General features: G+C 33.6%; 1 protein-coding gene across 4 annotated transcripts in view; it reads right to left on the reverse strand.

The window, feature by feature from the left end:
- The window catches only part of ANKIB1 (ankyrin repeat and IBR domain containing 1), a 50,470-nt gene that overhangs the window by 23,762 nt on the left and 3,736 nt on the right, over nt 1-22,972 (reverse strand). For all 4 annotated transcript variants that reach the window (XM_014052845.2, XM_014052853.2, XM_014052861.2 and 1 more), the window contains exons 2-9: nt 15,989-16,248; nt 14,389-14,689; nt 10,449-10,631; nt 8,154-8,271; nt 5,913-6,121; nt 1,707-1,795; nt 839-983; nt 15-181 (exon numbers count right to left, since the gene is read on the reverse strand). In XM_014052845.2, coding sequence (XP_013908320.2) covers nt 15-181; nt 839-983; nt 1,707-1,795; nt 5,913-6,121; nt 8,154-8,271; nt 10,449-10,631; nt 14,389-14,689; nt 15,989-16,176 — 1,400 coding nt within the window. In that variant the 5' untranslated portion in view covers nt 16,177-16,248. The remainder of the gene's footprint in view (nt 1-14; nt 182-838; nt 984-1,706; nt 1,796-5,912; nt 6,122-8,153; nt 8,272-10,448; nt 10,632-14,388; nt 14,690-15,988; nt 16,249-22,972) is intronic.

Genomic DNA, 22,972 nt, shown 5'->3' on the forward strand with positions numbered 1-22,972 from the left:
TAAATAAGCATTACCAGCAGAAAAGATGTCCTTTCCCACAATCCACAGCTGGGGCTCTTAATAATGTGAAACTAAGTGTTTCTGAGCCAGTTGTATTAGATCCTTGTCTTGTTAGTCTGACTGCTCTTTCACAGGCTGGAGTAGGGCACCATTTAATAGAAGGATTATTTTCAACAAAGGCCTGAAAACAAGATTTTGAGAAATAAAAATTGGTTTCCATTGTGAACTAAATCTTTCTATACAAGCCTTATTCAGTTGATGAGTAGCCTGAACAATATGGTTTAAAATAACTGTAAGAATAAAAATATATCAACCTAAACAATTTTACTGATTTGAAACATAACCCAAGAATTATGTGGCATGAAGCTTGATTATTAATAAACAAAATGTTACAATGATAGGAAACTTTGAAATGGTCCACCTGAGTGAGCTACTGAGTGTAGAGTAGGACCTGTTTATTAAGTGAAACTGTAAAATACCAACATCTTAAAACTTATTGTTCTCAGTGAATTGTTGATTTAAAAGCAAAGATTCAGCCAATCAAATAAATAAATGCAATCAGACATATTGTTCTCAAGTAATAACTTTCTAAGTGATTGAATGGTTGGACCAAGGTTTATAGGATGCAAAGTCCAAAGAAAACTTTAAATTATATACACATTCAATTGTCAGAGTATTTTGGATTATGACTAAGGAAACATATACATTATTTTCCAGTGCAGCAATAAATACTCTGGGGAGCAGCAATTACTTGCCCGCCTTTCTGAGATATTTCTTTTCAATTTAGAATAAACTCAACCAGATGGATAAACTACATTCTCATAATCTCACAGTTTACCTTAATATCAAACTGTAGGTAGCGTTTATCCATCTCCTTGGAAACCACACTTTCTATTATCTCCACTGGAACAAGTTGAAAGCAATCATATGCTGGGCAAAAAATATTGTGAGCTTCTCCTTCTTGAATCTTCATATTCAAAAACCTATTGAATATATATTAAGATTGAAAAGCAAATATTAACTCCCTCAAAGATAAGAGCAAAATTAACTTTCAATAATAGTTTATCCATCAGGATAATCCAAAAATCTGTTGTTAAACAAGTAGTTCCAAAGATTTTTTTTTCAACCATATGGGAGGTGGTCAACAAAATGAAGAATATAGTTATGAAAGATCCATATGGGATTGTTTTTATCATAATAAACTTTCAATGTTTAAATAATAAGAAATACTATGGCTTGGTTAAAGGCTCGTCCACAAGGAGGAGATTTGATCTCCTTTTCTTTTGCTGTTGCACCTGCTATATGGTGCATTTAATCTTTTTTATCTTTAGAATAAGCCACCTTCTAGATGGTAATCAGCTAGGCTGGGAAAACAAGCACCATCATTAATGGAGAGGATAATTTCCAGCAAATGAAAGCTACAGATTGCAAAAAGAAAAAAAATAAAATGAAAGAAAGAAAGAAAGAAAGAAAGAAATGCACTCAGCATACTAAAATCAAATTTTCTATGTTAATGTACATGAATAAGATTTCTTATTTCTGATGATAACAAGTACGTTCGTATATACATACATACATACATACATACATACATACATACATACATACATACATACATACATACACTCTTTTAAAATATAATTATAAGAATTAGACTGTGGACCATCCAAAATAGTTTTTAATAAAAAAGTTAAATTTGTACTTACGCTTCCCAGCATGCTCTACAAAACTCATGCCCACAAGGCATATCTACTGGATCTTCAAAGATAGAAATATTACACATACAAATTTCACACTGCAGATTTAAAAAAAAACAGTTTAAAAATTAGTGTGTATTAAAATGGTCTGGTCTGATCCATAGCCTCTTCTAATTTCTTCCATTTTATTTATTTCATTTACATCCAGCCCTGAAATGTGAAATGTTGCTGAAATGTGAGAGTAACAACACATAGAAGTTGTGGTGGTGAAGAGATGTAGTTGTGGAAGATAAAAGTAACAACTTATACTGATTGGTTCAAACATTTCTAGCATTTCAAAAGAGAAGCAAACAAAAAACATGTTGTAAAATGTTACTCTTTGTTTTTAAGATGAAAAATTAGACTGAATGAGATCATATTCTCCAAGGCTTAGAAACTGCTTTCTAACCCAAGAAAACTATCACATATATTTCTGAATACACTGAAAAAGCCATTTTTACACTGGTTGCAAGAAGGCATTTTATCAGCCCGGCTGATAAATCAGATGTTCTATTCTTCCCTGAAGGAGAGAAATCTAATATAGACAATGCATCCATTGCTAACATTAAATTACCAGATTACTGCCATACTCAGTTTGTGAAGTAGCCCATCAAAGCAATATGCCCCCCCTCCAAGTCCAGTAGCAAGAATTGTGAGTAATGCTTTTATTTAATGCCACCATCTCCCCCACAGCTTCATTAGTTACCCATTATTTTCCAGACTCAATTCCAAGTTGAGTATGTTCTATAAAGCTTTCAATGGTTTGGACCCAATTATTAGAACTATGTACTCTGGTCTATCTGGCACTCTTAAACCCACAGTGAGTCACCTTTTCCAAATCTCTTAATAATAGTAACCAACAATGGCTTTTCTTCAGATAGTTCTTGACGTACGACCACAATTGGGTCTGGAACTTCTGTTGCTAAGTGATGTATGAGTCGTGCCTGATTTTATGACTTTCTTTTTGCTGTGGTCAAGCAGTCATTAATGAATGTGGCTTGCTCCATTGACTTTGCTTCTCGGAAACCCCTGGGGAGATTGCAAATGGCAATCACTGACCTTGGGACTCTGTAATCATTGCAAATAACTGTCGATTGTCAAGTGCCTCAGTTTTGATCATATGACCATGAGCAATGTAATGGTAATAAGTGTGAGGCCTGGGTCGTAAATCACTTTTTTAAAGCACTATCTAACTTTTAAGAGTTGTTAAATGTACTACTGGAATTGGAGCACTGTGGAACTTTTGAAAACAAGAGCATTGCCTTTTGTTATGATTTAAATGGGGCAAGAGTACATAAGCCTACGTCATTTATACAGAGGCCATTTATACATATTTAAATAGAGTGTTTATGCTTGACTGACAAGACAAATATGAAAAAAGCATGATTCCATAACTCATTTTAAAAAGGAAAGTGTGTGTGGGACATTAAAAATGGACTGTTTTTCAAAAGGATTTTCCAATTATAATGAAAAACCTTTGACATATTAAAGTATGATGTTCTCACTGATATATGTAAGGCCAGATAGTAATAGTCTTTCTCGTCTACAGTACCACAATATCAGCAGGCTGACTTTTAAAATTAGATAAAGTGATTGCTGTAAGGTAAGAGGGAGATGAAACAGAAAAGGAATAAGAAAAATTTAAGTACAATTACTATACAATAGAATTATATTAGATTACATACAATAGAAACTAAAATTCAAATTTTCAATGGAACTGCAAGGACATTTTACACAATAATAGCCATAGAACTGATCAAATTCAGCAAAATACATTTTTATGTAAATTGTCAAATATCAGACCTCTTACTGCAAAACTACTAGAATAAAATATAGTTCTTTGCTCTTCACAGAATGGTAGTCAAAAAAGATCATGAAATTAATATTAAAGGGATTTCCATTGTTATTGTTTTCATCTTTCCTTCCTTAAAAGCACAGGAAGCCCTTGATTTACAACCACAATTGGGATTGGAATTTCTATTGTAATTAAGGGCAGTCATAAAATGAGTTATCTCATGATGGGGATATAATTTTACAACTATTTTTACTTTTTTTAATTGTTAAGCAAATTGCATGGTTACTAAATGAATCACACAACTGTTAAACAAATCTGGCTTCCCCATTGCTTTCCTTGTCTTAAACTGATTGGAAGGGAAGGCAAAGGGAAGATTTTTAGGAATATTTTAACCTCTCATGATTGCAGTAGATTTTATTCCAATAGCCCAGTTTTACTGAGGGCAACAATGCTTACTGCTTAATCAGAATTTGAATAATCTGTCATATGCATCTGTAACATTTAGAGAGAAGGAGAAAAATGAGGTTTTATGTGAAAGCGTTTAATTGTTTACTTCCTTTATTTGGGTTGCATTTATACATACCGGCTATTTAAAAAACACTATTTGCCCTATTACAGATAACCCTCCACTTGTGAGTCATAATCTTGATCATTGAACAAAATGGTCATTACGTCAATCACTATATGACCACTTTGCTCAATAACAACAAACCTGGCTCTCTCAGTGGTGGTCATTAAATGACCGTGCTGATCTGGAGATGAAGGCAGAACCCTTCAATATGCTTTCAGATTGCTATCATTCTCTGGCATTACCCCTCCATTCCAAAAAACTCAGAAGGGCTCTGGAAGGGAGTGAAATTGCTAGCAAATGCCAGCATTCTAAAACTCCCAGAATGCTCATTCACTAGCATTTTTGCCAGATTTTAAGTTCTTTCCCCCTTATGGGGTAAGGAGGGGAAATGAACTCTCTTAGCATGCAGAGGGTTTGATTCTAAAACCCAAATGTACCCTCTGCTTGCAACCTTCCCTACCAGCTTCTTCACTGACTTTTTGGGGAAACTAGGCAAAGATTGGAAATTGAGATCACATGATCATAGGGCACTTAGCAACTGGACATAAATGTGAACAGGTTGCCAAGCACTTAAAATATAGATTTGTGACTGGAGGCATTCAGCAAGTTGTTTTACTGTATTCACTATTTGGTATAAATAAAAAGTTGATATAACTCTATCATGGGTCTTACTGCATTGTAAGAAATTGGAAGTACTGCTTTTTGTTTTTCTTTTCTTTCCCTTACTTTATCTCCCCTACACCACCTCCTTTTTCTGTTGTTAATGGGAGTGCGATGCCTCAGCAGTTAAAGACACTGAACTTGTCATCTGAAAAGCTGACAGCCCAAGTTTGAGACATGAGTGACATGGACAGGTTGAGCTACTGTTACTTGTCCATCTCCTGCTCACCTAGCAGTTCAAAAGCATGCACATGGAAGTAGATAAATAGATATTACTTTTGTGGGAAGATAACAGCATTCCATACAACTTTGGTGTATAGTCATGCCGGCCACATGATCACAGAAATGTCTCTTGGCAATGCTGGTTCCCTTGGCTATGAAACAGAGATGAGAAATGCCCCTAGGGGTTGGAAACTTTTACCTGAATCTTTTTTCCATTGTTTTTATTTCTATTTGTAAGTTATATTAAGATTTTTTTAAAAAAATAAAAACATATACGTTGACAAGCATCCGTAATAGTCATGTGACCTGGGGGGGGGATGCAGCATGTTGTTTTACGATGGTCAGAATTGCTTTCTGGCCTATAAATCATCAATTCAATGCCCATTGTGACTGCAATGCGAAGGCTGACCTGAAACTCTGATGATGCCTGCATCTCAATGTACAATTAGAGAGCATTTGCTCACTACAGCTCATGTGCTCGGTTCTGCATATAAGGGTATTGCCTAAGAAAGACTGATAAAGTTGCAGTTTAATAGTAAAAATTTTCTGATCAAAAGTGAGATTTCATTCTACTACATAATATAGAAATAAAATGTTGCAACTACTTAAAATATTAGTGAGATATTTAACAACTTGAAAATGTGGCATAATCATGTAATATTACTTGTGCAAGTAATATATTATTGTACAATGAGAGCTAGTATGGTATACTATTTGAAATGGTGGATGAGAAGCAGAGTCTGCGTTTCTTATTCCCTGAATCAGTTATGTTCTTCCAGCCTTAGGTAGCTCACAAGGTTTTCATTGTGGGGAGAAAAATAGGAGAACATTGACCACTGTCCTGAGCACAACTACAGAATGAAGGATATAAATCTAATAAATAAAATATTGTGTCATTCTAGAAATCTATCTTAAGAACAAAACATACCATAGTTGTCTCAATGTCCCCTGGTGAGAGGCTAATTTCATCTGGAGAAGTGATAGAAGAACGAGTAGTCCGAGGAGTTCTTGGTGAAGGAAGTGTATCCCAGGCATTATATCCACTTGGAGGTGGTGTTGGCATTTGAATACCTGAACGCTGGCAGCAGTTCTCTGGATTAGTCATCCAAGCTTCAAGTAATTTTTCTCTGTCCCAATCTTAAATAAAAAGTGTCAAGAAAATAGGATAGCAACAAACTTTCAACAAAATGTCATAGAATTTTAAAGTATAGATGTTATAATCTTTAAAAAATTCTTATACATAAACATGGGCATATGTAATTCTGAAGAAAAATCTTCAGAATTAAAAAATTAAGATAAGATTAGGACTAATCACAATACATTCAGAACAGGTTCCCAGTTCTCAAGACTGTGTAGTAGAGATGTAAAGTGCAATTCTGTCTGATAAAATACTAAATGATCTATCGAAAGAAGGTTTTTAAAAGAAAAATGGGGTTTGACTTTAAAAATTGTTTTTATTTTAAAGAAAAAGTAGATTCATCTTGACATTAAAATTACTTGGTTGATGTTAAAAACATAAGCAGGCTAGGATAACAGACTATTCAAAGAAATTGGGGGAAAAGGTTTCTGAAATAAGACAATGATAAACTGCTTTTATTTTGTTGTCAAGGAAACACATGGTTGTGTCCAAGAAATCATTGGAAATTAAATTTAATTTAAAGGTGACTTTTCTATTATATACGTTGTGCTGGGTGGACCAAACCAAACTTTATTTTTATGTTAGCTAAAAGACAAACTTGTTCCCAAATTGGGGATATAAAGAGTGATACACTTCCCATAGCTATTTAGGCATTGAAGAAAAAATACATTAGTTTTAGAAAATACAGATTGGATTTGTGCTACATGTTATGCTGTATTATGGTTAGATTTAGTGCTGTCAGAAGTAGAAATGATTTTCTCTTGTGGTCTAATTTTTTTGAGCTTATAATAAATTTTTTCAGTTCAGTTTTTATTTGGACCACTTGACTACACTCTGACATTTTGCAACCGTGATGAGAAAGCCAATTTTATTAGGTGCTGTTCAACAATTTATTAATTGATTTGTGAGATTTTATTGTTTTATATATAGATACAAAAAAAGGATAAAACTGTGTTTTTATTCCTATCTTCAGTTCTGATCAGCCTTCTCTTTGTTCATGTCTCATTCACTGATTTATAACCATTGTATATTAAAAATTAAGAATCAAATCTCAGGTATATACCTGCTACATGGTTCCAAAATTATCTTCATAAAGGATTTAGACAATAGAATTTTGGTTCTGCTTAGCTAAATAGTTGTCCTGCTTAATCCTAAATAAAGATAGAGAAGTCCTATTTTTTTTAACATACAAGCTATTCATATTTCATGTGACCAAATGAATGAAGTTACAATTAATATTGTAAGAAACAGTCCTCTATACTCTCAATTTGAGAATGAACTGCTCTACGTTTGAATTTGAGATCTTATAGAGTTTGATTTACAGTTATTCATGATTATAGTCACCCTGTTTTATTTGTTACAAGCCCTGATCATTTTTAAAATATTGTTACCTTGCACATAAATGAGATAAATCATCTGAACTTCCTTAAGTAAATTAGGCTAAAACTACAAAATTTGAGTTAATTCCTTAAAGAAAGTGACTAAACCAAATCATGATCACCTTACCCTGGATTATTAATTAGATTGTAATAATAGGCAAGAATTTGACATAAATTGTCATTTTTGCTATAATCTTTTTAGGAACTGTTAGCATTACGTTGATTATTCTGATCTAATATACTTTATTCTTCAAGGCAGGAATAAACAATTCAAGCTACTTCGTTCTCTTGCAGCTAAGAATTCCATGAGAGGTACATCTGCAATTCACATGCCTGTTAGATTATATTTCATAACGAGAAGACCTATCCAGCTTCAGAGGAAAACGATTACCAACATTTAGTGCTCAGGTTCTAATAAAATTACTATTCTTTCATGATGATCATTAAAATACTAAATATAATCTTACCACTATCAACGTTAAAATGATTTTATACTTTGCAACATAAGGAATGGGTTAAATTACTAGAAATGCAAAATGGAATAAAGTATTTAAGCAATTTGTGTTTATAACACTGTCATTTTTATTAGAAAAACAGAGGAAAAACATATTTTGTTATTAAAGTTTTGCTGAATGATATAGTTTCTGATTACCATGAGCTCGGAGCAAAGCTTCGGCAGTAAACAACGGTGCTTGCAGCATATCAGCAGATTCTACAATCAGCATATCTTTGAGCTTTCGAAGATCCTGAGGTCGTAGTCCTTCATATGGCTGTGAGATGGAATGAAATAATGTAATAAAAATATTTTATTTATAAGTAGGTTTCAAAATGAACTAGATAAAAACTCTTAAAATGAATTTTATGGCAACTGTTCAAGGCAACCTAACCTTCACATTTTTCTACCCAATAATCCCCCACAATACCAGGAACCCCAAAATGATTTTTGAAGCCCTCAGAGCCATTAAAGCCTGTCAATTTCAGTCAACAGTAGAATAAAAAGCTTTTTAAATATTAACATGAGTTTTACTTTTGAATATTTTTTTCATACAAATGTGGAGAGAGAGAGAGAGAGAGAGAGAGAGAGAGAGAGAGAGAGAGAGAGAGAGAGAGAGAGAGAGAGAGAGAGAGAGAGAGAGAGAGAGAGAGAGAGAGAGAGAGAGAGAGAGAGAGAGAGAGAGAGAGAGAGAGAGAGAGAGAGAGAGAGAGAGAGAGAGAGAGAGAGAGAGAGAGAGAGAGAGAGAGAGAGAGAGAGAGAGAGAGAGAGAGAAAAGTTTGGTCATGATTATACAAATATAGCTTCGCTGAGTATGCACTATCATCCTGGCCAATGCAGATTTCAGGCCCAAAACAGAACCCAAACAATCCCCTATAAAATGCGTACTTGTCTTGTAACCAAAATCTTGTAACAAAATTTTAATGCAAATTGGTGCGTTGATGGTGGTGAGGGCACATTTAGAAGAACATTGCTAAAATTGAAAGTTGCATGCAGTCAGTATAAGAGTTTGAGGTTATGACTTTCATTTTTTAACCAATTTACTAATAAAAGGTTCAAAACCACTAGAATAGACATGCATTGTGCTCAAACATGTGTTTCAGCATAAATAGAGCAACAATTATTTTTCAGATTTTTAAAAAAAGAAAAAAAAATGGTTCCTAGAATGTAAAGCTTGTTCAACTTGTCATCAATATCTTTTATTCTCCTATTGAGTCTTTCAGAAAGCATTAATTTATACAATAAACTATTATGTTATATATAACTAGGGCATAACACTAACTCTTCCCCTCATTTTCTATCATTATACATTTTTTTTTAATGTAGATCCTCCATTTTCACTCTTTTAAAGAAATTGGAGAGTTAAGACTATAATGTTGTTATGCACATCAGAACTTTAAAAAAACTACTGCAAAGCAGCCCAAGGCACGAAATAGATATCTTTCTTAAGATTATACAGGTTTGCAATTACTACGCTGCTTTTAGTTTTTACCTGGTTTGGTTTTGTATACAAGCACACAAATTCTTGACCACTAGTCTTCATGTAGTCAAGAAAGTACAGAAAAGACAAATTTCACATTTTGAGATGTGCCAAATGGTTTAGATGGGAAAAAGGGTCCACACACGCTGTACGTCTGACCAATTAGAAGCATGTCAATAGCTGATATTCTTCCAGTGTTGAACTGCAACACTCTATATTGCAATATAACCCCTCTTGCTTTATCTTCTTTTTTGGAAAAAAAGGTTTTTCTATATAAAAACTAAGTCTGCAATAATTTAAAGTTACTAATAATAGTAAAGTAAAAGAGAAAAATCCCTATTTACCATAAAAAACCTCAAACATTTAATGTAGCTAGCATACTAGGTTGAATCAGGGATTCCCTATCCCCTTGTTGTAGACTAATACCAGTTTATGGCCTGCCAGGAATCAATTTGAGCAAAGATAAGCCTCATTCGGGCACGTGCAGGATTAAGGCAGTGCACGAAACCATGTCCTCTTGATCCACCCAAAAAAAAAAAATGCTCTCCAGTAGACTGGTTCCTGGTAACCAAAAGCTTAGGGACCACTGGGTTAAATAATGTTTCATTTTGTATTTATAAAGTACAGATATTTGGAACATATTTCTTTCTACATATGTAAATATTTACTCAAATGTAAATTTGAGTAAATTCAGCACATGATATAGTCAATTCAAAGAAGGTACAAGGAGCAAATCACATTAAAGAACCCTTATTTCCAAGAGACTCTGAACAGTTTGTGTTTATTAGAGAATACAATGGTTAGATGCATAAATCTAGTTGCTCTAAAGCAGCTCCTTGTGATTCTAATACACAAGCCCAAGAGCTTACGATAAACATTACACAGTTCTCTAGTGACTCAGGCTTTTTCTAATAAAAGGCACATTAAGAGGATACATATTTGGCTGATATAAATCATTTTTCCTTTTTTTTTACCTCCTTTTTATCTAAAGCAGCATATTCGGCTTCAATACTTTCAGCTTCAGGATCTCGTGAAAACACCATCTGAGATTCTAAATTGAGAGCTAACTCTTTGTGGTGCTGCTTCTCTGCACAGTCACAGGGAGTATCTTTATTTTCATTTTCAGCAAACAAGTCTCCACCATGTTTTACAAGAAGCTAAAAATTAAATGGAAATATCAGTGTTTTTTTTATACTATGGATAATACTATAAAAAGTCAAGAAATTTCAAAACCCATTTTTATATAAACATCTTTTAAAAACTATATTACAAACTTTCAGGCAGTGTAGGGAAATATGAAACAATGACTTTATATGATAGCTTTTTTTTCACTATGGAAGTACAACCAAAGTGTTTAATGGAAGTGTAAATTTAAGGTGTGTTTAAGGGAAGTGTAAATTTAAGGTGGCTGCTAAATGTGTTAATTTAGAAGTTTGATGTGTTGCTGTAAGATTTTAGTAAGTTGGAATATGGTCTGTTTTTCAACTAAGAATGAAAATATTGCTACACGTGAACTGCTGCAGAAAACCTGCAAAGGTCTCTGTTTAGGCACCATGGCTTAAAATACAGCTCTGATCTGTAAATTTTATCTGGGGAACCAGATGGTTGATTAATTCCTGATATTAGAATTCTGGACAGTTTTAAGTTAGCAATTAACACTTTGACAATCTCTCTCTGTGTCATGAAAGTCTAAGTTTACCAGAGTAGAAACAAGCATGAGCTTTAAGAAAGCAAAAAGGTTTTCATTGGCAGCTACAGGCATAGCTTTGGCTCCATTGGCTAATTATGTTTTTATCTATTAACTTCATCTGGATTATTCAGGGAAGTGGTTTGGGAGAATATTTCTGGAAGCTTAATCTTTTTTTATTGTAGTCTGGAATGTGATCTGGGACAATGTCACTGCTGAACTACTATATATCTGCATTAATGTCCTACGAACTGCTCCTTACAAGAGACTTTGGAAACAGCACTGGCTTTGGACTTTGGGATCTTGGCTTGTTTCCTGAAAGGCTTCAAATTTCAATATTTTTGTCAGGGCTTCCTGTTAATGGTGAGAGCAAGATATGGCACCTAAGCAGCTGATCTAAGCCTGAAATCACTGGCTGAGTGTTCCTTTACCAAATTTCTCTCTTGTGAGAGACAAAAGTTTTGGCTAGGAGATGAAGGAGGTCATGGAGGAAAAGGACCTTGATTGCAATGGGCAAAGTAGGTATGGTGGGTGCTCTTGGGAAAAGCAGTTTCCATATCTTGTATGACTCTCTCCTTCTGGCTCTTAAACTTCACATCAAGAGCCAGATTCAGATATTTGGATTCCAGGGGCTCCTGAGCTTCTATTAAATGCCCGACCTCCACAATTTCACTATGCATAAAAGAGCAGACCTGGCTAGTATTACCAAAATCTAGAAGTGGGGGGAAAGGGGGAAATTACCGGAAATCTGTCCAAGTACCAAGTCTGGTACTTGATGTAATCTCTGAGCAATCTATAGTCTTTCTGAAGAATATGTTCTCTTCATGAATAAGGTGATGGAATGGAAAGGGGATTTTAGATAACCTTGGATTTACCTTCACTCCCCAACTTTTTCTTTTGTGAAAACACTCATTATTAGATAGGAAACAGGAATACAGAAATTGCAGGCTCTAACTTTAGTTAAACTCCCTTTTTCCTTTCAACCTAGATCAAAGCCTTCCCCCGTTAAGGAACGCTTTCTTTATCAGCTATCTTCTTATAAGTGCTAACAAGCAATTAACTTCTAGGAAGTACTAGCCATTATGTCATTTATTTTTTCTCTCCCTTATAGCAGAGGATGTGAAAAAAAATATAAATGAACATTTGTACAATTCTTTGTTTCAAAAAATTATAACAATTGGTTAATTCCAAGATTGCCATGCTCATTTTGAAAATCCAAAGTGCCCCATTTTTGCAGAAAATTAATTAGCATTCATACTACATGTGAATGGGTCCAGTGTTTAATATTAGATTAAATGGTGCTCTAACTTTTATTCAATATAGCATCAAGTAACTTCATGCACTGCAACTGAGGGTTGGTCTTCTCCTGCAGTTCATCAATATATATGCATAAATCATGCTAGATATATCATTCATGTTGTACTTATGCTCAAACTTAAAAGCCTGTAATTCCTCTAGTAATGGGAGACATGAAAGGACTCTCCACCTGCTGTTAATACATTCAGATGTCCCCTGGGCAACAGTTTATAGCTGGCTAATCCTTTCAATACTTGAAGTACCCAAAGTATAATGAGGTGCTCATTTCTATGCAATTAATTTTGCTAGTTTCGGGGCAAGATCTGTTTAACTAGTACATATTTTAACCTGGTACTTTATATTTTATGCCATATAGTATGCCTTATTTTAATTGTGATGCTTCTGACATGAATAAAGAAACAAACACCTAATAATAGTATGGTTTATCAATCTAAGCTCATGTAATCTGTAGCTACCACCATTCAGTATCCGTTCTACAATTTTAGATAAAGGTTCCCCTCACACATATGTGCTAGATGTTTCGAGGTCTATGGGGCGGTGCTCATCTCCATTTCAAAGCTGAAGAGCCAGCGCTATCCGAAGATGTCTCTGTGGTCATGTGATCAGCAAGACTAAACACCAGAGGCACATGGAAAACACTGTTACCTTCCCACCAAAGGTGGCTCCTATTTTTTCTACTTGCATTTTTACATGCTAGGTTGGCAGATGCTGGGACAAGTAAGGGGAGTTCACTCCATTATGCAGCGCTAGGGATTCAGACTGCTGAATTGCCGACCTTTCTAATCGACAAGCTCAGCTTCTTAGCCACTGAGCCACCACATCTACAATTTTACTTTTAGTCAAACATTATTTTTAGCACTATCACTTTTTTCCACAAGCCATTGGCAAATAATAGTGCTTGGCATTATCTTTTACATAAACAGGATCTTTTTGCTTTTTTCAAGTGATTCTCACATAAAGAGCATTATAAAAATTTAGCCTTAAAAATCTTGTGATCAGACTGAAATCTTGGCCCTTTCTCAGGTCTTTTAGGTCTCCCACCCTGGCTAAATAAACCTAGTCGATAAGGAAATGACATCAGTATAACGTAACAAGAAATTCTAGGCCTGCTGGGAACACTGAAGTATTCCTGGCTTCTCCATGGTAACTATGCAACTTGAAGAATCATTTCAAAATTGATATTTAAGTTTAAATTCAGAGGTTACACTTCTACAACTAAGATAGTAGAACATATGGAATACCATAAGGTATTTTAAGAATAGCTACTGTGCTTGATGAAGCAAATCTGTTGAAGTTAAACAGCGACTGAATGGAGCCCCATTCCAAATTTGAGGAGCGTTACCTGTAATTCTATCACAGAAGAAAAGCACGATATAAATGTATAAAAATGTAATACAAAACACAGTTCTTGATGTAGTGTTTCTTTAGTGCTCTCTTTAATACTCTTAAATTATTAACACTGCCTCATAATTTATTACATTGCCTATCTTTTGTGCCAAATATATGTTTTTTATTCACTTCAGCAAGTATTTACAGGTAGTCCTCAACTTAGTGATCATTTGAAATTACAACTGCACTGGAAATATTGACTTATGACCAGTTCTTACACATAGTTGTCACAATATCCCCCGTTGACTCTGACAACTGGAATATATTTGTAACAGTTGCAGAGACCCGGGGTCATTTGTCACCTTCCCAACTGGCTTCCAAAAAGCAAAGTCAATGGGAGAAGCTAATTCATGTAACAACACGTGATTCACTAAAAAAACTACAATGATTTGCTCAACAAGCATAGCAAGAAAGACTGTAAAATCAGGCATCGCTCATTTAACAACCACCTTCCTTAGCAAAAGAAACTCTGGTCCCAACGGTGTTCATAAGTCAAGGACTACCTATGTATGCATTTTTACCTCTACACAAGTCTTCATTCCTGAGGCAGCAGCATAGTGCAAAGGTGTATTTTTTTTGTTATCAACAGCATCAATGGCAGCTCTTTCATATTCTCCTTGATCAAGCTTTGCTCCTTTCCATTTTAAAATCATCTGTAGACAATCTGCTCTTCTAAAATCATCTTCAAAAGGTCTTGTCAGGCGAGGTTGAAGAGCTCCATCAGGAATCATAATCTGAGGTCCCATACAAAGCAAGTGCATAGAAGTTTCATTGTGCACATTTCGTTTATTTGGGTTCCCATCTCTCACAAAAAGAAAAGTCCTATATAAAGAAAACAATTATGTAATTTGGAAGATAATTTTACTACTCTGAATTTTAAGCAACTACGAATCATATTTTTCCCATGCTACTGAGCAGAAAATATTTCAGAGAAAACAAAATAATTAGTTCTTGAATTCTGTCTCCTAAGACATGCAATTAAAATAAGTACTGAAGTTTTTATTAATGTGATTGTTCCAGGATAATTAAAATAGTGAAATCATTGAAGAGAAATTTTTACATAGAGTTCTGACCTTCGTGAGACAGTTCACAAGAAAAAATAAATTAAATAATAATTGCACTTTCAGATTTTTAACAGGGACTTTGGTCTTTTACTAAAAAGTGGCAGTTGTGAATAACCGATTACATATTATTATAGCACATAATCAAAATGCTACAACTGCACATCAAAAGAAATATATGCACACAACTATAAGATGAAAAACTATAAAGCATTTCTTGATTGTGACTGTACAAAATACTTCTGTAAGGATAGAAAAATGTAAAAAATAATTTTCATTCACTGTTAGAACAAAATGCTCAAAGTCCATCGAACTTATTTCACCTGTTTAGAAGTATAAAATAACATAATTTTAATATGTTTAAGTGATATGTTTACATATTCTAACAAGCTATAAGTTGTTGCTGAATAAGATATAAAAAGCCAGAATCAAATATTATAGGTGAACAAAGCAAAGAGCAAACTAATCACCGCTTCTTTGGTTAATTTCACATTTTTCACCTTTGTCCTTGATTTTTAGATGTCCTTGCCTTACATTTTTGTGAATTAACATAGATATTTGCATGAAGCACAAGACCAAGCCAAAAATTATCCACAATTCCAGAAATCAAGCATTTCATTGATCATCTCACTAAGCTACAACTACAGTCAATAATCCAAGAGCAAACAATGTTTTCAAACAGTACTTAACCGCTCTAAAACTTTGGCTTATTACTAATACCCAACAAAATGAAACATTATGATTTTGTATCTAAGCATATACTGCAATCCAGTTAGCTAAATGAAAAATACGGAAATAGCCTTCCACTTGACATTTTAAATGAAGAGAATATTATGTTGCCAGGAGACTCTTCCCTGCTTCCCTGCATCCTATTGATACATTTCATTGTGTTCATTTCGTTTACTTGGGTCTGGCAGAAATCCTAATCAGTACTGTCCATGCTTTATGAAATTACATTTCCACTTCAAAAATAAAATCATGTAGGAACCATCTGGTAATAATGCAATCTTATTGTGCGTCTCACTGAAGCAAGATGAAAATGTACGTCTACAATGCTCACCCCAATATTCGATTCATCCCATGCCTAGCAGCATAATGTAATGGAGTATTGTGCTGGTAAGGTTCCCCATAAGAAATATTAGGATCCAGAGATTCTTTTAATTGAGGGTTGCTCTCATATATTTGGCAGGCCAAATTTTCATCTCCATTGATAAGTGCTTTGCGGAACTTAGTAGTTGTATTTCCCATGTTGATGCTAACAAGTGTGCTTCTTTTATGTTTTTTCAATCACTTGGGGTGAAAATCAGTAGCATGTTAAGTCTGAAAGAAAAAAAACAGGATTCCAATTCTACTGAAAATTTTTAATAAGGTTTTGTCAAAACTGATCATATTGAAAAATTACAGTAAATCATAATCTTAAACTATATTGACGTTATGTGGGCAAAAGGGAATTCTCTAGCTGTTTCTACATAGTTTTAAGATTTATTCTGTTAAACTATAACATCTTTATTAGAAAACATAGTAAAATATTATGTCCAAATCCACACTTTGAACTCTAACCACTAGAAAAAAGCAATATAAGCTTTATTCTGAAACATATTATTTTATTCTGCAACAATATAAGATAACCTTCTAATTATAGCATAGTTAATGAAGAATTAAAAGACACTGAAATGGAAAATTGAAGTTAAACGGTATCTTATACTAGGCAAAATGTTGTTTACTTCAGTTAATTAATTCAGCCAATTGAATTAGGAAATGCTAAATTTTCCAATGTTCTACTTTACACTATGTGGAATTATCACAGAGAAAGATTTCAAAGTATTTGGATGACACACTATGTCTTAAATAAGAATTTTCATGGCAAACACTTTCAGTAAACAGATAAGACTTTTGTAAACATCACATGTTTTTTTGCAATGTTGATTTATTGATTTTGTGTCTTTTTGTTCCCATTGTCTAAAACAGAAACTTTAGCATAAAGTTCTTAGAAAAGGATTCCTACTACCTTATCTTAGCTGTCAGCAATCACAAGACCAGAATGTCGCTACAACTAATAATTTTATTATGTGATAATATCATAAAATTGAGAGATAACTCACAAGATTTGAACAGGATGTTCAGACCATGGATGTGTGATCATACTTTCTTTGCCAGAATGGGCAGATGAATAGCAGATGAAGGATTATATGTGGCACTTTGTGCCACCAGAACTTATTTGGGTACAATAAGGTTTACTTAAAGTTGTTAAAGTGCATCTTCTACATATTTCTGCCAGTATTTTTCCAAAATATTGTTTAATTTATGTACTCATAAAAGCAAACTAGCACCAGTAGACAATAGCTGAACTAAAGGGAAACAAAAACTAGACAAACAAAATGGAAGAAATTAATCTGAAGAGGCAAAGAATCAGAGATGACAGTATTACAAAACCATTTTTTTTAAATCTGAGAGACAAAGTTTTGAAAGAGACACAAACTAACTCTGCCTTGAATGCTTGAGTTATAAGAGGAAGGGAAAAGAAAACACTGTCTGGCTTTCAGGATTCTGCCATTATAGGCTAAGATAATAAAGTACAGTCATGATCAAGACTGTCTCCTATCTGATCTATATTGAACAGCTGGTAGGAAACTAGACAACAAGCAGGTTAGACTGGAAAGCAAGGAAGCAAAGCTTGAAAACGTAGACATTACTCAACTATGGTTCTGTGCCAAAAGAGAAGGTAATATTCCCAACATTCCCTTTCATTATTTTTACATGGGATTTAATCAATCAATCAAATTTATAGACTGCCCATCTCCCTCACAGAGCAACTGCGTATAAAAACAAAAAATTATCAAAGAATAAATATAATTTGTTGAAATAATCATTATGATTATATTAAGAAATATATTGAGTAATTGCTTTTACATTGTAATGTAAAAACTGAACCATATATTTAGTAACAACATCCTATAAATATATGGTTCAGTTTTTACATTACAATGAAGCAATAGAATCAGATCATGCTACTTAAAGGTATTTCCTGTCAGGACATAAAAGAGAGACTTCATTTCAGTATGAAGCATTTAAACACTACAATAATAGCTAGAGGTACTTAAAGGATAGGGAGAAGAGCAGATTGATGGAATTTATTGCCACCTTAGAGGTAGTCCTTGTTAACAATGCTACTCCATTGTTAAGCAACATAGTCATAAGTTTAAAAATCTTGTGACTGACTCATTTACAGTATTTCTGGCAGTTCTGGCTGCTGTTGTTAAGCGAGGATTGTTTACAGAGGTGGATTGCTCCTTGCCCGGATCAGGAAACCGGCAGTAGCGGCAGTGGGAGGCTCTGCCCACCTGCCAGGATGCTTTTGCACATGTGCAGAAGTGTTGTGAGCACACCCAAACCGGTAATAAAAAAATTGGCAACCCACCACTGATTGTTTGGGTCATTAAGTGAGGCCTTCACATGACTGTTTTCCAATTCCTGTTGGCTTTGCTTGTTGGAAGCCATAGGGAAGATCATAAATTGTGATCACAGAACTGCAAGATGCTATGACATCTGTAAGTACAAGGTCTGCTCATAACTACCAATCACAGATGCACTCATACATTTGAAGAGTCACTGAATGAGTTAAACATAGTTTAATAGTAGAGAGTAGTCAAATTCCATACACCGTATACACAATCACAAAACTGTATGAAAATTATGATTTTCCCTTTATGAAAATCTCAAAATGATGTAATTATCTCCATTTACTATATCAACGTAATGACCCAGTTCAACTTAATAGGGTATGCGTAAATGTTTGCTATCCCTCAAATCCATGCCATGAGCTCAGTTAAATTAGAAACTATCAGGTATAGTTTTGTATTTTATCTGCATTAAAAAATCATGATCAATGAAAGCAATTCTAGCTTAATAAGGCAAAATATGCACATCCAAAAAGGTCAATATATCTTTTATTCCCAATTACCACTGTCATTTGAAATGGTGTACTGTAGTATGTAAAGTGTTACTAAGTCAGACTCTGTCAAGAATTTATCCACAATTAATAAAATTGAAATATAATGAATAGATAAAATCTTGACTATGCTTTAAAATAGCACCAATTATCTCTAATAAAAGGGAAATAAATAACTCTTGAACCCTATTATGATAGCATTTGCTTTAAAGGTACATCTAAAGGAAATCTAACATTCATATAATCAGAACTATTACTGACTGAAATTCAGGAAATTATTTCAACTTGGTTATATAACAATAGTTGCTTTTTATATTAAAGTATGAAATATAAATGTCTTTGGAATGTAACCCAGAATTCAGTTTCACTGCAATTTATTGGCATTGCATAGGAAAACTACACAGAAGTAAGGTACTTAAAATAAATAATTATAATGACTTGACTTCAGAGCACAATTTTTTTTTTTAGAAATATTAGTGTACAACTACAAAAGTGGAAAAACATTTGAGAGCTATTGAGCAACTACAACATGCATTCTCTTACCAAGTATTAACTTCAATTTGTGCTGTTGTTGCTGTTGCCAAGCAGTATCACTTGGGAACTCAAGAAGGATGACACTAAGTACAGTATTTCCCTTTCAGAAAAAACTAACTAACCTCAACAGCGAGTTCATCCATTAAGCAAATACTTTTTAAGAAGTATCAAAATATCATAACATTTCAAATTATCCAATTGCAAATAGAGACTTACAATGAAAATGAATTTTCTCCCAGACTACTGGAGAAAAATTCTCTTAACCTTATTCTGAAAACGTTCTTTATGCTTTTTCATCAGATTTAGCTCATTTAGTCAGTGCTGAGGAGCTAAGTAGGATCAGGCCAAGGTAGTAATGGGATAGGAAGTTACTAGGAACATAAGCAAAACGAGGGAGCTGTATAAATGTATAAAATAAAGGAACATAAATGTTTCCATTCCTCACTATCCAGTCAGAACTGAAGAGGCTTCTTGAATGAAAAGCGAAATATCTTCAAAGAAAAACCAGAAGTCCAGTTGCCACTTGAAAAAAGCACTTTAGGGAGCTGAAAAAAACTTTCTGCAAAGAAGGCAATTGGAATATTGTGTCCACATTTGACAGGGAAACTACTGTACATGCAGTCACTAGAATTTATGTGTCATTGAATTGTTTTCAAAGCTATTTTGTTCTGAGCTCTATGCTTTTCATTTTCATGAACATTTCTAAATTACATATATACAGGTACTACTCTCTTAACAACTACCCTTTTTAGTTATTCTTCAAAAGTCCCTACAAGCATAGCAGTTGATGGGGCTAGCAGCAAATAAGTTATGTAGGCAGGTACCAGCTTAGGTTCCGTTCTGAATGAATAAAGAGCATCACTCTTTGATCAATAATATGTGACTACTTGTTAGGGTCGAGTACCAAAAGGTTAATGGATTATTTGTTTCTTAAGTTTGAAATTAGGAAATTACACATTTAATAGAGAATATACTTACCTAGAATGCTCAGCCAAGAGGAGGCAGATATATCAACAGCCTTAAGAAACATGAATTATTGTGCCTAAGTATTATATGCTATTCTCCATTGTATATATTATTCTTGCCAATGGCATATCATTGTTATTACAGTGAAATATCTATTAAAGAAGTACATTGGTTAAAGTTAATGAATTACTAAAGGAGAAAGGTTTCTTCCAACGGACAGGAAGAAGTCATGATTTCTACTTAGAAGAAGAAATGTTTAATCCATTCTTGTTGTTCTGAAATGTACTTCACAATAAGTTCAACTGCTCTTTGTGGTCTCCTATAAGGAGTTTTAGAATTTTTATTGAAAATTATTTCTTTAGATTGGGTGATTAGTAATAAGCCTACAAAGTCTGCATTCAAACGTAACCTGAATCTCAAGAAGGCATAGCAGGAAAGATGAAATGCATACATAAATACAATGCTCAAAAATAAACCAACCAGTAATGGTTTTTGCACTTAGCACTAACAGTTAATCAATCTACTAAAATAAATTTATTTCTCCAGCAAAATCCATAGCTGCTCTTTAGCCCTATACTCAAATTTACTCCAGCACTATTTTCCATCCAGTCTAGCCCATTATCATAAGGACTTGAACAGTCCCTGCTGCTGTACTAGCAAGGCTTGAAACATTTTTAAATGTTTAAAACAAAACAACAACCAGAAACAATCACATATAACAACACAAAAATTCAGTTGCAATGCCCAGAAGAGCCCAGAATACTGAGCTGTTTCTCAAAACAGCTAAATCTAAGCTTAGTGGGGAAAATACCTTTGGATCATATCTTTTGTATTGACTTTAAAACATTGAAACTGCTCTGATTTTTTCAAATCCAAAACATTTTATATTCTGACTACAAAACCTGTTTAAAATTTTATTTAAATATATCTGCATCTGATTTATATGCAGATCGAACTATTGTTTTAAGATATCTTTGTCATTGTATTATATGAATTGTTTTTTGTTTTTTTACTATAAACTAATCTGCTCAACACATTTCTTGGTGGAAAAGTAGAATACAAGCCCAATAAATAATAATGTACTAAAGCTGTTTCTTTTTTATTGTGCTATCAGATTGCCTCTAGAAATAGAAACAAACATCTATATAGTACTAAAAGTACACCAAAGATGTATTCTATACTTTTTTAAATCTCCAACAATAAAGGAATCTCCATTAACTTAATGCTAAATCTGGAAGTATTTAGAGAGTTTAAATGATTTTTGAATAGATTTGTAGAGTTATTTAACTTTTAAATATCACTAAATATAGGGAACATATGTCTCTTTTTACAAAAATTGGATTTTTGTATTATTACTTGTTAGTTTTGAAAACAAAAATCCTTTGGAAAACATATTATTGTACCCACTGTATCACACTCAAAAATATCCAAAAAAACTGCAAGCACTGAAAAAGGTTTTGTAGATATTCAATCCAAAATAATTTCATACAATTTGGAATCATCTAAATTGTATGAATTTGATGTAGGCATATTAATCTGGTTGCAATTTATTTGATGGAACTTATTTGTTCTGTAAAAATACAACAAACCATTTCAAATTTCAGGAACCCCCTACTTTAGTGATAGAATACTTTTTCAGCTGAAAGGATGGCTGCTGAGATCAGAGATTTCTTTCAATATTTTTTTCTTAGCAATTGTATCTTTCATTCTAAATAAAAATTCTAGCAAGTTTGAAAATGCTAGTATATTTTGTACTTCAAAATAGAAATTGTAATGCTTAACTCATGTTCTGATCAAAACATTAGAGTTTACAAAAATAAATTGTGCATATTTATATTCTAAATTGTAATTGTCTAGATAGTTTAAAGCAAGATATGTAATTTGAATTATCTTATAAATCAGGAGATTTTTCCTGCATTTATTGGTGAAAAGAACTTTTAGCTTCAAATATGAAGTTTGCAGACACACCATATTTAAATTATTAGCCTCTGAGCACTTAATCAGAAAGTATCCATTTTCAGTCAGCACTATATTACTAAACTGAAGATTCAATACCAGTAGTCTTCATCTTACAACCATTCATTTAACAACCATTTGAAATTACAATGGCATTGAAAAAGCGACTTAAGCAATCACTTAAGAAATGATCCTTTAAGGATTTAAGTGGTCCTTAAAAAATGGTCACAGCATCCCCGTGACATGGTCAGAATTTGGTTAATTGGCATGTATTTAGAATGGCTGCAGCATCCTGGGACTATCTGATCACCTTTTGCAACTTTCTCAGCCAGCTTCCGAACAAGCAAAGCCATATTCGCTTAACAACTGCATCATTCACATTACAAATGCAGTGACTTGTTTAATAACCATGGCAAAAAAGGTCAAAGCATGACTCACTTAATAATTGCCTTGCTTAACAATGGAAACTCTGGTCCCAATTGTGGCTGTAAGTTGAGGATTACCTGAAAACAATTTAGACTTTCTAATAATTTTAAAAAATGGGTTCCTGAATGCAATACTAGTACTTTTTCAATGCATCCCAATAAACTTGAGGAGTCCGAACCACAGTTTCAATACATTTGTTCATCTGACTGCCAA

This window comes from Thamnophis sirtalis, unplaced genomic scaffold (assembly GCF_051295495.1).
Source record: "Thamnophis sirtalis isolate CommonGarterSnake01/CBP01778 unplaced genomic scaffold, rThaSir2_p1.2 scaffold_4, whole genome shotgun sequence".
NCBI classification, from domain to species: domain Eukaryota; kingdom Metazoa; phylum Chordata; class Lepidosauria; order Squamata; family Natricidae; genus Thamnophis; species Thamnophis sirtalis.